This window comes from Chelonoidis abingdonii, chromosome 26, assembly GCF_003597395.2.
Source record: "Chelonoidis abingdonii isolate Lonesome George chromosome 26, CheloAbing_2.0, whole genome shotgun sequence".
Lineage (NCBI taxonomy): Eukaryota > Metazoa > Chordata > Testudines > Testudinidae > Chelonoidis > Chelonoidis abingdonii.
Window position 1 is genome coordinate 9,591,167 of NC_133794.1, and position 12,613 is coordinate 9,603,779.

The 12,613-nt window shown below is 53.1% G+C and overlaps 1 protein-coding gene and 1 long non-coding RNA gene across 3 annotated transcripts; both read left to right on the plus strand.

Annotated features, from left to right (window-relative positions):
• Window positions 1–3,569: 3,569 nt before the first annotated feature.
• Window positions 3,570–5,760, plus strand: LOC116827780 (uncharacterized). The gene is made up of 3 exons (XR_004374386.1): window positions 3,570–3,690; window positions 4,113–4,135; window positions 5,462–5,760. It is a non-coding gene; the product is annotated as an uncharacterized LOC116827780 (long non-coding RNA).
• Window positions 5,761–7,070: 1,310 nt separating this feature from the next.
• On the plus strand, window positions 7,071–12,150 carry ZC3H10 (zinc finger CCCH-type containing 10). Of its 2 annotated transcripts, XM_032785577.2 has the most exons (3): window positions 7,071–7,144; window positions 8,677–8,754; window positions 9,356–12,150. In XM_032785577.2, the coding sequence occupies exon 3, from the start codon at window positions 9,401–9,403 to the stop codon at window positions 10,583–10,585; it is 1,185 nt and encodes a 394-aa protein (XP_032641468.1). In that variant the 5' UTR covers window positions 7,071–7,144; window positions 8,677–8,754; window positions 9,356–9,400; the 3' UTR covers window positions 10,586–12,150. The 2 variants fall into 2 exon arrangements, with proteins under 2 accessions (XP_032641468.1, XP_032641467.1); XM_032785576.2 differs by lacking the exon at window positions 8,677–8,754 and having other exon boundaries at window positions 7,080–7,144.
• Window positions 12,151–12,613: the final 463 nt, after the last annotated feature.

Consider the following 12,613-nt stretch of genomic DNA (forward strand, 5'->3'; position numbering starts at 1 on the left):
GCAGTGAATTGGGAGGAGCTTGTTGACTTTCTGGCTGTCACAGCTACACTAGATGTTGATACTGAAACTAAAAAGGTGAGGTCCAGCGTTGGCCTGTTGTGTGTTGTCGCCCACTGGCTTTATGGCAGGTACCTAGAAAGTCAGAGGAAGGCTGCTCCAAATGGCCTCTTGGGGCAGTCCTGTAGGACGGGCTCAGAAAGTTTCTAGACTGACAAACAATTGCATTCAGTGGCTTATTTTTCACTAATCTCCCTGGACATCAATGCACTTGGTCCATTTTGGCTACACCCAGCTTGTCAGAGTCCTTGTCCAGAAACTTCTCAACTGCTGCGGATATCTCACTATTATCACTGAAGTGCTTCCCACCAAGGTCTTCCTCGATGTGGAGAACAGGCAGAAGTCTGGGGGGAGCAGCTGAAAGCCACGGCTGGTCGCTGTGATCACTGCAACCTGGGGTCAGAGAGAACGTTGGGGGCAGCTCCCATTTCACTCTATTGACACAGACAATACAGCCCACAAGGGGGGAGGGAGAGCTCAGTGGTTTGAGCCGTGGCTGGCTAAACCCAGGGTTGTGAGTTCAGCCCTTGAGGGGGCCATTTAGGGATCAGGCAAAAATCTGTCTAGGGTTGGTCCTGCTTTGAGCAGGGGGTTGGACTAGATACCTCTTGAGGTCCCTTCCAGCCCTAATAATCTGTGATTCTAAGTGTCCAGCTTCCGCCCTCTTGTCAGATTAGTTTCTATTTCTCATGAACCAAGCTACTGCCTTGCTTTCCTCTGCATCTCCCCTTCTGGCTGGGGTAGAGTGGGTGCATTCGCCTCTGCAAACATAACCCTCGGTGTGTGTGGTGTCAGGACCCAATCCACAGAGGATATGAGTCTGTGACAGCCCAACTGCTCTGCTTTAGCAGCTCCCCTCTTTCTGCAGGTGGTCCTGGGGAGGTTGGCCAGTGGGGCAGCTGGCACTGTCACGCAGCCTGCTGTCCGCAGCACACTGGTGCAGCCTCCCCTTTGTCCAGCAGTGAGGCCAGGGTACATTGGTCAGGTCACCATCTTGCCTAATGCTCCAGGGCTTGAATTAGGGCCTGCAGGGCTAAATGTGGGAGCTAGAGAACTAGGCCCTGTAGCTGAGGCTGTGATAATGCTGTGGAGTGGCAGAGAGGGGGCCTGTGCCCCACACCTGCACAGGGGTGCCCTTTGCTTGTGGCAGATGAAATTCAGTGATAAACGCAAAGTAATGCACATAGGAAAACATCATCCCAACTCTACGTACCAAATGCTGGGGACTGAATGAGCTGTTACTGCTCAAGAAGATCTAGGAGTCACTGAAAACATCCACCCAATGTACAGGGGCAGTCAAAAAAATCAAACAGACTGTTGGGAATCATTAGGAAAGGGAGAGATAAGACAGAAAATATAATTGTGAGAGGTTGGATCACAGAAACCCCCCTGGGAGCTGCCAACTGATGTGCCAGGACTACCTCTGCCCCTGTTTTCCCTGCCAGCTCGGGGCCCCCACCCCGTCTTGCTGAGCCAGACACTCCCGTCTGCTCCAACACAGAGTCAGGGTCTGACGTACTTGTCCCAAAGCTGCAGGTTTACCTGAAAGCAGCTCACAGGAGTGTTCTTGTCTTTTAACACTCAGATGGCCAACTCCCAGTGGGGTCTAAACCCAAATAAATCCAGTTTACCCTGTATAAAGCTTATGCAGGGTAAACTCATGAATTGTTCGCTGTCTCCGACACTGATAGAGAGAGATGCACAGCTGTTTGCCTCCCCCCAGGTATTAACACACACTCTGAGTTAATAACTAAAAAGTGACTTTATTAAACACAGAAAGTAGGATTGAAGTGGTTCCAAGTAGTAACAGACAGAAGAAAGTCACCAAGCAAAATAAAATAAAACACAAATCTAGGACTAATCAAACTGAATACAGATAATCTCACCCTCAGAGATGCTTCAGTAATTTTTTTCTCAGACTGGACACCTTCCAGGCCTGGGCACAATTCTTTTCCTGGTACAGCTCTTGTTCCAGCTAAGGTGGTAGCTAGGAGGTTCTTCATGATGGCTCCTCTCCTCCCTTTGTTCTGTCCCACCCCTTTATATATCTCTTGCATAAAGCAGGAATCCTTTTGTCCCTCTCTGGGTTCCCACCCCCTCCTTCTCAATGGAAAGACACCTGGTTAAAGATGGATTCCAGTTCAGGTGATGTGATCACATGTCACTGCAAGACTTCAAGCCTTCATTCCTCCCAGCCTGGCTCACAGGAAGGCCTGCCTGCAAACAGAGCCATCCAGTCAGTTGTCCTGGTTATGGGAGTCATCAAGACTCCAAGCCACCATTAATGGCCCACACTTTGCATGGTTACAATAGGCCCTTAGTTATATTTCACATTTCTAGTTCCAGATACAAGTGATACATTTATACAAACAGGATGATCACACTCAGTAGATTATAAGCTTTGCAATGATACCTTACAAGAGACCTTTTGCATGAAGCATATTCCAGTTACATTATATTCACTCATTAGCATATTTGTGTAAAATCATATAGGCTGTAACGTCACAATAAGGCCTTCATTTAAATCCACGGGACGCCCACATCTTGAATACTGTGTGCAGTTGTTATCCCGTCTCAAAAAACATACAGTGAAAAAGGTTCAGAAAATGGAAACAAAAATGACAAGGCGAATGGACCGGCTGCTGTTAGAGGAGAGATTCATAAAACTGAGACTTCTCAGCTTGGAAAAGAGACGTCTCAGGGGAATATGACAGAGGACTGTACAATCCTGCCTGGTGTGGAGAAAGAAAATAAGGGAGGGTTATTTATTCATAACACAAGAACTAGGAGTCACCCAATGAAATGAACAGGCAGCAGATTTAAAGCACACAAAAGGAAGTATTTTTTCACACACCTGCACAGTCAGCCTGTGGGACTCCTGGCCAGAGGATGCTGGGAAGGCCAGGACTATAGCAGGGTTCAGAAAAGAACTAGAGAAGGTCATAGAGGCCAGGGGTCCATCGATGGCTACTAGCCAGGCTGGGCAGGGACGGGGTCCCTGGCCTGTTTGCCAGAAGCTGGGAATGGGTCACTGGATGTTAGGGTCACTCCCTCTGGGGCCCCCGGCACTGGCCGCTGTGGGCCGACAGGACGCTCGGTCTGATCCGTGGCCGTGCTCGTGTTAACACGCGCGGGTGCCCTTGCACGTGTTGGGCCCTCGGTGTCGCACACCCAGCACTTGGGCACGTGCACTCTGTGTCGGGGGAAGTGACCCCTGGGGTGTAGCTGGGGGGGTTGGGTCTTCCCCCCGCAGCGCGGGACCCCTTGGAAGTTGCGGTCTTCACCCCGCCCCCTGTCTGGGCTCAGCTCAGAGGTTTTGTATTCAAAATGGAGGCGGGGAAGGAGGGAGAAAACTACAACTCCCGTGCTGCCCCGGGGGCGGGAGAAACTACACCTCCCGTCATGCTCCGCGAAGAGGGGACAGAGACGCACATACGCGCGCGCGCGCGCGGGCCCTCTGTGACGCTCAGGCTCCGCCCACCCGCTTCCGGAACTGGCCTATAAAAGGGGGTCCAGCGGCGCCGGCCGCTCTCTCTCGGGTGTTGTCGCCGCCATTTTGTCGGAGGCCGGAGGCTCCAGCCGCCATCCGCCGCCATCCGCGGGCACTGAGCCCGGGCCGCCATGAGAGCGAAGGTGGGTGGGGTGGGGGCCGGGGCCCGGCCCGGCGGGAGGAAGCGGGGCCATGGGGGGGGCTTTCCTAGGCCTCCCGGGCGGGGGGGTAACTCGTGGGGGGATTGACCCCCCGTCCCAAGCCCTGCGCCCCGGGCGCTCCACGCGCGTGGGAGGCACCGGCCCGTGGGGCCCTGCGCCCGCTGGGGGCTGCGAGCGGATGCAGCGGGGGGGCGATGGGGGAGGCGGGTTCGGATCTGCCGGGCCCCACGCGCCCTTTGCCTCGCACCCAGCAGTAAACCCGGTCGGGGGCGGGGGCGGGGTGAGGTTTGCTGCCCTGTGTCCCCTCGGGCCCCGTTTGGTCACTGGGGGCCTGGAGACGCGGTGGGGGCTCAGCCTGACGTTAATACGCTGCTGACTCCTGTGTTTTCCCCTCTTTCCTCTAGTGGCGAAAGAAGCGTATGCGCAGGTACGTGAGCGTCCGTTTTGTCTCGTGGGGCCTGGGGACTTGCCACGCTTGCCCAGCGGGTTGTTATGCTAATTGATGTAAATGGTTTGCATGCCTTGTTTTGTATAAATCTACGTCTTGTGTGCTGGGCCCTGTGGGAACGTGGCTGAGATGGTTGATCAGACTTGGGGAGTGGGGAAAAACTTGAGTTGGGTGTATTAATGTTAGTGCTGCGTCCCACATCCCTCGGGCTAACTGATGGTAGTCAGAATGCGTTTATTTCTGTCATGTCTAGAGGCCTCAGCTGAAACTGAGAGCCCATTATGCTAGAGCCTGTGAAAACTCAGACACAAAGAGTTTGCAGGCTAAACTGACAGACAAGCAGGAGGGTGTAGGGGGTAAAGTTCTGTAGTAGGATTTGGGTTAAATTCCTGTTTCTACTGCACATGTGTTTGTATGACCTTGAGTAAGTGTTTTGTGCTTCCATTTCTCATCTGGAAAATGGTGATAAGTCTGCTTCAGGGTGGGGAGTAAAGAGAAACATGGATGCATGTGAAGTGCTTTGTGGTGTATGCTGTTCCAAACCTCTATAGACTGCATCATTGTAAACACTGCTTTTCTTGAGTGTGGGGGTAGGGGTGTGTAGAACTCAACCTATTTTACTTCCAGTGCAGCCAGGCCAGCTCAGAGCTAAAACTGCCTGTCTTCTCTGGCATTTTCCAGCATTGGTATAACAAGCTGTTCTGTGTTAGGCATGGCAGGTAAGGATGATGGGCCAAATTTACTGCAGGAGTTAGTACATTGGGTCTACACAAGTCTTATTGTATGTGTTTAAAAGAAGCCATTAAAACACTGTAGCAAAGATGCAAAGTTCCTTTTCCAAAGCGAGTAAACATGCTTTTGTTACTGTATTTAGCAGCTTAGTTTTCTACTCTGCTTTTAAATAAAGTCTGAAACTTGAGTTAAAACTCTGGAAAGGCAGGCAGGAATTGGCTTAAGTCTAGCCTCTCTACTGAAGGTGCTGTCCTTGTTGGTCTTCCGTTTCATTGTCCACAGAAATGTGGACAGGTTACTTGGTTTCTGGTAACTTCAATGTGTGGTTCTTGTGCACTAGGACAAGGCAGCAGTTAGGTGGTGGACATTGCGTTGTCATTCTCTTTAAAAACTGCATGTTGCAACTTTTTTCCAAAACTATTGACATGCTTGTTCTGACACAAAAGGGGTTGGGCCTGATAATGACTCATTCAAAGTCCATTTAACCAGGTTGGCTGCCTGCTGTGGAATGTCTGATAGAATATCAGCATGGTAACAAAGCTTTCTCTGATGGGGTAACATTGTCTTTCTCAGGCTGAAGCGCAAAAGGAGAAAGATGAGGCAGAGGTCTAAGTAGATGTCTTCTCTGCTGCTACTGAGGCTGCAAAGCAGAGCAATGAAACATTGGAGCTTGGGATGCAAACCTCCAGACACAACTACTTCCTGGTGATGCAGGAGTGCTTTCCTACCAGTCTTCAAGAGTTTTCCATCTTAAGAATGAAGGTCTCACCTGTGTGGGTGGTAGCCCTGAGCTTTCATGTTCTGGACTGGTTCTGGTCTTTGTAGTTGAATGTAGCAGGTATACAATAAATAAAACCTGGTTTGGTTGGGAATTCATGTTTTTTCTTAATGTTGCATTTTAAAACAGAATCTGTGTGATCTCTGGGCATGTATGTAACTTGACTTTTAAAGATACTTGACCTGCATCATTCAGCCCTCTTTTGGCTGGCTTTCTGGGCCATTTCCCAATACATGGTTGCCTGGCCCGGCTGAGAAGAAGAATCCATTGAATATAGAAATCACTTTTTGCTGAAGATGTGACTGGGGAAAGTGCAAATGTTCAGGCCACAGTGCAACACTGCAGTGAGCTGTATGAATGTGATGCACAGTGCACATATACCCTGGTACATTTTATGCAGTTGTAGCTTTCAGAATTAACTGTGCTGAGTTCACACTGGTCTCTGAACAGTGACTTCCCAGTATAAAAGTGTTGGTTCTTGTCCTGATAGTGTCTGACAAGTGGCAGAGCATTACATTTCTGCATTGTCAGGCTTCCCTACAAGTTACATTCCCCTGATGAAGTGGGCAGCACAAGATGTATATGGAATATTAAGACACTTTCTGGTGAGATGTGGATGGGGTAACTGCTTGCATTAAGGGTAATCCCTTTCCCAAAAGGCTACCTGCCCTTTGATTGGAACTGCAAGGAAACAAACTCCAAATTTATAGCACCCTTCATTGGAGCCTCAGGGGTTAATGCTGTAATCATGAATATGCTGAAAATATAAACGCTGAAAACTGGATAAGGGCTCATCCTCTGCCAACCCCTCTTAGCACAGCTAGCCATGATGGCCCTCTTTAGCTCTGGCTAGCCCAGGTAATTATTCTTGTCGTGTCCCTAAGGGTTTACCCTATGCACAATGCCCAGGTGTGTGATTTGAGTCTTGTGCAAGCTGCCCAGCTGTGCGGGAGCTGGGGGACTTTCCCAGGGGTATGATTAAGATGCCCCCACCAGGGGCACCTGCAGGTGACCTCCCATTGTTCAGTGTGACCCTAAGCACATGCAGGGCCCAGCTGTGCCATAGAGGTAAGGGTGGAAGGAAGCTCTGGCCTCAAGCTGGTTTCCTGGGGGGCAGGACCTGTTGCACTAGAACCCTGTGCACGGGTCCCGCAGGCCCAGGTGCTGTCACCATGACAACCCGTGTGGGTGCCCTGGGGGTGCTATTGGCTGGAGATGACACGGTGTTCGCTGTGATGTCATCCGTCAGTCATGCCCCGCCCACCGCCGTGTAATAGGGCGGGGTCTCCCACCCCGAGTTAGTCACTGGGGCGCTACCATGGGCAGCGGGGCCTTGTCGCTATGGTAACCGACGGGCCGCGCGCGCGGCATACAGGGAGGCTTCCGCTTCCGGCCGGAAGGACCATAGAGTAGTTCCGCTGGAGGGCGGAAGGGGCCGCTCTTTGTAGCTCCTGGAGCAGGACGCGGCCGGAGAGCGGGTGAGCGAGAGGCCGCCCCGAGCAGGGGTTGGGGGGGGACCCGGATTCTACTAAGCCCCTAGCCGGCCCCCCTCGGGCTCCCCCGTCTCCGCTGAGCCCCTGCCCCTGCCGGCCTCTGGCCCAAGCCATGGGGGGGTCACTCCTCAGGCCCCCCCCCCCGTTCTCTGGCCTGGCCAGGGTCTTCCCCCCCCGGTCTCTGGCCTGGCCCGGGTCTGCCCCCCCTCTGGCCCAAACCATGGGGGGGGTCACTCCTGAGTCCCCCCTCTGGCCTGGCCCGGGTCTGCCCCCCCTCTGGCCCAAACCATGGGGGGGGTCACTCCTGAGTCCCCCCTCTGGCCTGGCCCGGGTCTGCCCCCCCCCCCGTCCTCTGACCTGGCCAGGGTCTGACCCCACCCCGGCCTCTGGCCCAAGCCATGGGGGGGGGGTCACTCCTGAGTCTCCCCCCCTGCCCGTTCTCTGGTCTGGCCGGGGTCTGACCCCCCCCAACTCCATGGGCTCATCCGCCTCAGGCCCCATAAATCCACCTGCTCTGGCGCGGCCCGCGGGGGCCGGTCTGGGAGGCCAAACCCAGGCGAGTTGCGGCAGCTCGGCTCAGAGATCCGCCCTGGTCGGTGCCTTGGGACAGCAGGACTCCTGGGCCTCGCTGCTGAGCCGGGGCTGTTCGGGTGGGTCACACAGCAGTGGTGCCTGTCTGCCACAGGAACTCTAGGTGGCGGCTTTACTCTGCCTAGGAAGATTTCAAACGCAGAGGGCTTTCCCATCCTGGCTAATAGCCATTGATGGACCTATTCTCCATGAATTTAGCTAGTTCTTTTTTTAACCCTGTTGTAGTCTTGACCCTTGCAACATCCTCTGGCAAGGAGTTCAACAGGTTGACTGTGGATTGTGTGAAAAAATACTTCTCTTTTTTTTTGTTTTAAACCTGCAGCCTGTTCATTTCATTTGGTGATCCCTAGTTCTTGTGTTATGACAAAGAGTAAAGAACACGTCCTTATTTACTTTTTCCACACCAGTCATGATTTTATAGCCCTCTGTCATATCTCCCCTTAGTCGTTTCTTTTCCAAGTTGAAAAGTCCCAGTCTTATTAATCTCTCCTCATATGGCAGCCGTTCCAAACCCGTTGTCATTTTTTTGCCCTTTTCTGGACCTTTGCCAATTCCAATAGATCTTTTTTGAGATGGGTCACCACATCTGCACACAGTATTCAAAGGATGGACGTACCATGGATTTATATAGAGAAAATACGATATTTTCTGTCTTATTATCTTTTTCCTAATTGTTCCCAACATTCTGTTCACTTTTTGGACCACTGCTGCACATTGAGTGGATGTTTTCAGAGAACTATCCACAGTGACTCCGAGATCTCGTTCTTGAGTGGTAACAGCTAATTTAGACCCCATCATTTTATATGTATAGTAATCCTGTCTGACGTGAGATAGAGAGCTGTGAAATTGGCCCCATCTGCCTTGGACTTGGCTAATAGAATATCAGCAATGACTAGCTTGTTTTGATTATTTTTTAGTTTCATTAGGACTTTGATCTCAAATCAAGTCAGCTCCTCTAGCTGTGATCCGGCCTGGGGTGACTTTGAAGATTTTGGATCTTACAGGTAAAGCTGAGCCTTTTTGAACAGGCGGTCTCTGTTGAAGGGTCTGGTGGGGTCAAAAGACAATTGGATGTTAAATGCAGTTGGACCCCTAGAGTTGTGGATGTTGGTTTGTAGGAGAAGGAGTCTGAGCCTCTTGGTTTCTATGCAATGAGCTGGCTGGCTCTCAGTTCAGGCAAAGCTTGGAGTGTCGAGCTGGCTCATCTGCTGTAACCAATATAACAAGATCTGTGCACAAAAAAGTTGATCACTTCTCTCAAAGTTGAGGGGTTCTGATTTTTTGGGGGGACTGGGGACCAGGAACCCCTTGGTCAAAGGGCTCCAAATTTGGATCGCTAACCCTACCCAGTATCCCCATGGGGCACAGCACATTTCAAGACAGCCTGAGTAGCTGCGCGCCTTTTGCAGCACTAAGAGTCCAACATTATCCTGAAAGCTGGTCGTAACCTTAACCACAGCAGAGGCTGGCGCTCTGCTGTAATGCCTCAGGGCAGATATTTCCCTGTCAGCTACACCAGAACAGTTCCTCCCTTTAAGTGAGGATCCCCCACTTCCCCTCTCCCTGCCTTGTTTTCTCACTCCCTCCTCCTCTCCTCTTTTGCAGTTGCCCGAGCTCGTCCCACCAGGAGGGGAGGGTGTACGTTGGAAAATGCCCGACCGTGACAACTACAACAATGGCAGTAGCAGTGACGAGGCGGGTGCCAACTCTGACGACATCTGCCGCGACTTCCTGCGCAATGTCTGCAAGCGAGGCAAGCGCTGCCGCTTCCGACACCCCGACATTAGCGAGGTCACCAACCTGGGCGTGCGCAAGAACGAATTCATCTTCTGCCACGACTTCCAGAACAAGGAGTGTGTGCGCCTCAACTGCCGCTTCATCCACGGCACCAAGGAGGATGAGGACTATTACAAGAAGACGGGGGAGCTGCCCCCGCGCCTGCGCCAGAAGGTGGCGGCTGGGCTCGGCCTCTCCCCGGCGGACCTGCCGAACAGCAAGGAGGAGGTGCCAATATGCAGGGACTTCCTGAAGGGCGACTGCCAGCGGGGAGCCAAGTGCAAGTTCCAGCACTTGCAGCGGGAGTACGAGTATGACGCCCGGGTCATCGCGGCCCGGGACCCCGGCATCGCCACCACCGTGCGCCGCTACGACCCCTATGATGTCATGTACGACCCTGACCGCTACGACGACCACGACCCGGTGCTGAAGCGGAGGCGGGTGGACGGGCTGCACTTCGAAACCTACGAGTACAGCTTCACCAGCCCGCGCACGGTGGAGTACCGGCTCCTGGAGGAGGAGAACATCATGCTGCGCAAGCGCGTGGAGGACCTCAAGAAGCAGGTCAACAACCTCCTGGCGACCAACGAGGTGCTGCTGGAGCAGAACGCCCAGTTCCGAAACCAGGCCAAAGTCATGACTCTCAGCTCCACCGCCACGGCCACCGAGCAGACCCTGGCCCCAACCGTGGGTACTGTCACCAATTATAACCACAGCATTGCCCAGACTCACACCACGCTCAGCAGCCAGGCCCTCCAGCCACGGCCCGTCACCCAGCAGGATTTGGTGGCTCCAGCTGGAGCACAGGCAGCGCCCCCCACCAACGCAGCGCCCCCCATGAACCCTGAAATCACCCCACTCTCGGCTGCTCTGGCTCAGACCATCGCACAGGGCATGGCTCCTCCGGTCTCCATGGCGCCCGTGGCAGTGTCGGTGGCGCCCGTGGCAGTTTCAATGGCACAGCCGCTGGGAGGTATCACCATGAGCCATGCCACCACGCCCATGGTGACGTACCCCATCGCGTCGCAGAGCATGAGGATAACAGCCATCCCACACTAACCACCCCCAAAGGGCCCCACATACCGCCATGGGTCCATGCTGTTTGGAACCACCCCTGGTAGGCGGAAGGGCTCTGTCACTGGCAGGACCTGCTCCTTCCTTTGGGGAGACTGGAACTGAGAAGGGAGAGAATTGAACTGAAACTCTTGGAAACCTCTCTCCCCTTTCAGGGGATGGGCTTTCCACCCTGCAGGCGAGTGACTTGGATTTCCCTTAACCCCTAGCAACCACACGTGGTCTTCCACAAGGCAGCAGAATTCAGGGATGAAGGGCTTTAATGCCACATGATTCGAAAGGTACAGTAACCTCAGAGCCTTTGCCCATCACTTGTATCTTTGCCCGAATACCTGCCCCTCTGTACCCACCGCGCTAACCCCTCCATAGCCATGCAAGTTCAGGAACTCAGTATATTGCCTGGCTATGGCAGTATCATTTCACTGACAGGACGCACCAGAATGGAGGCTGTAGGGAAATCACCCCCAGGGGTGGGAGTTTGGGTCCCCATGCTCGCTGCTTTCTAGAGATACTCCCGGGCTTCCCTGGGCTCAGGCAGAATCATGGAAGCAAGCCTCTCCCAGAGCTGGCAGAAAGGCTGGGTCTGTCTGGCAGCCCTCTCCTAGGGGGAATGACTGTGGGGCAGCTTTGCCTGGTGATGAAATGGTTAAATCAAATAGGATTTGGGCTCGTATGTAAACTGAGCCCTGGTGCTTTAAAAGGGGGCAGCACAACCTGGACTCTAGGAAACTCTCTACGGTGGCCTTGAGAGCATCCCTGTTCCAGTCACCCTGCCAGGGAGAGGGGGGCGCATTCTTAGGCCCATCTGGATCCCAAGGGGGGAGGTGTCACAATTCCAGCAGATGTTGTTGCTGAATTGCTCATAAACCCCGTTGCAGGGGTGGGGCGCTAGTTAAACGTGATAGCGTCTGACCCCGCTTCGCAGGGCGGGGGTTGCATTCTGCTTGAGGTCGTGGGTTGAAATAAACTCGTCTCTGTTGCTTTATGAGTTGTTAGGGCTCCTCTGGTCACCTCCTGAGGCATAGCAGCTCGCTGAAAGGAGACCAGGGTTGGACAGCAATCCTGCCAGGTCTCTGAGCACACTCCAGAGTGCTCAGCACCTTGCAAGAGCAGACCTGCTCATCAGTTCCCTTTGGAGCTGTTGGACTGGCAAATGCAAGCAAATCCACCCATGCCCTGAGCAACCCTTCATGCCCTTCGCCATCCACCAGCAACTTCCGTGCCTGAGCCTCCCCACCCCAAGACGTCCATCTGCCTCTTACGGCCATTTTCTCTGTTCATCCCATTCACATGTCCTCAAAGGGTTCAAAGAGACCCCTCCCTCCCTCATATGCTGTATTTTTGTTTCTAAAACTGAAGCTCACCCAGGGATCTAGAGTAGCTTTTGCGTAGTTCTGTCTGGGTTTGAGAACTGAAAGAGGAGGAGAATGCTTTACTGCAGGAGCTCTTTCTAGGAGAGCTGAACTTTGTAAGTCTAATGTTTTAGTTCTGTGACTACAGTGTAAAGTTTTCAGTTATTAAAAGAAAACGTACAGCCCCCGACGGATATATTCTGGTGTTGACACTCGCTCTTTAAAGCTCTGATTAGCCACTAGATGGACCGTTTGCCTTTCATCTGAGCATATCGAAGCCCTTTACAGAGGGATGAGATGTCTATAAACCCCACTGAGATGTTGGTACGGGCTACTTGGGCACCACTGAAATGCAGCCATCTCTGGGGTGAAATGTAGCAGCTGTCTAAAGCAGCTGACAGCATTGCTCCAAGGGGGATGTGCCCTGGCATCTTTAGTAACTGAAAGAAAGCAGGAGCTCTGCTGGGTTCCTTGTGGAGTCAGGAGAGCGCCCCCAGGCCCTTCTCGCAGCTTGCTTGGAGGTCTCCCATCCCAGGGCTGAGCTGACCACGCCCCCTCTTAGCATGTGATGGGTGCTGCCTGGTCGCAGCATGGAAGTATCCTGGCTGGCCTGTCACTCGTGCACTAGGGAGAGCCTCCTGCAAACCACCGCGCTCTGATC

Bases quoted from the DNA above. Each gene is read 5' to 3' on its own strand.
- ZC3H10 (XM_032785577.2), top strand. From the start codon at position 9,401: ATGCCCGACCGTGACAACTACAACAATGGCAGTAGCAGTGACGAGGCG.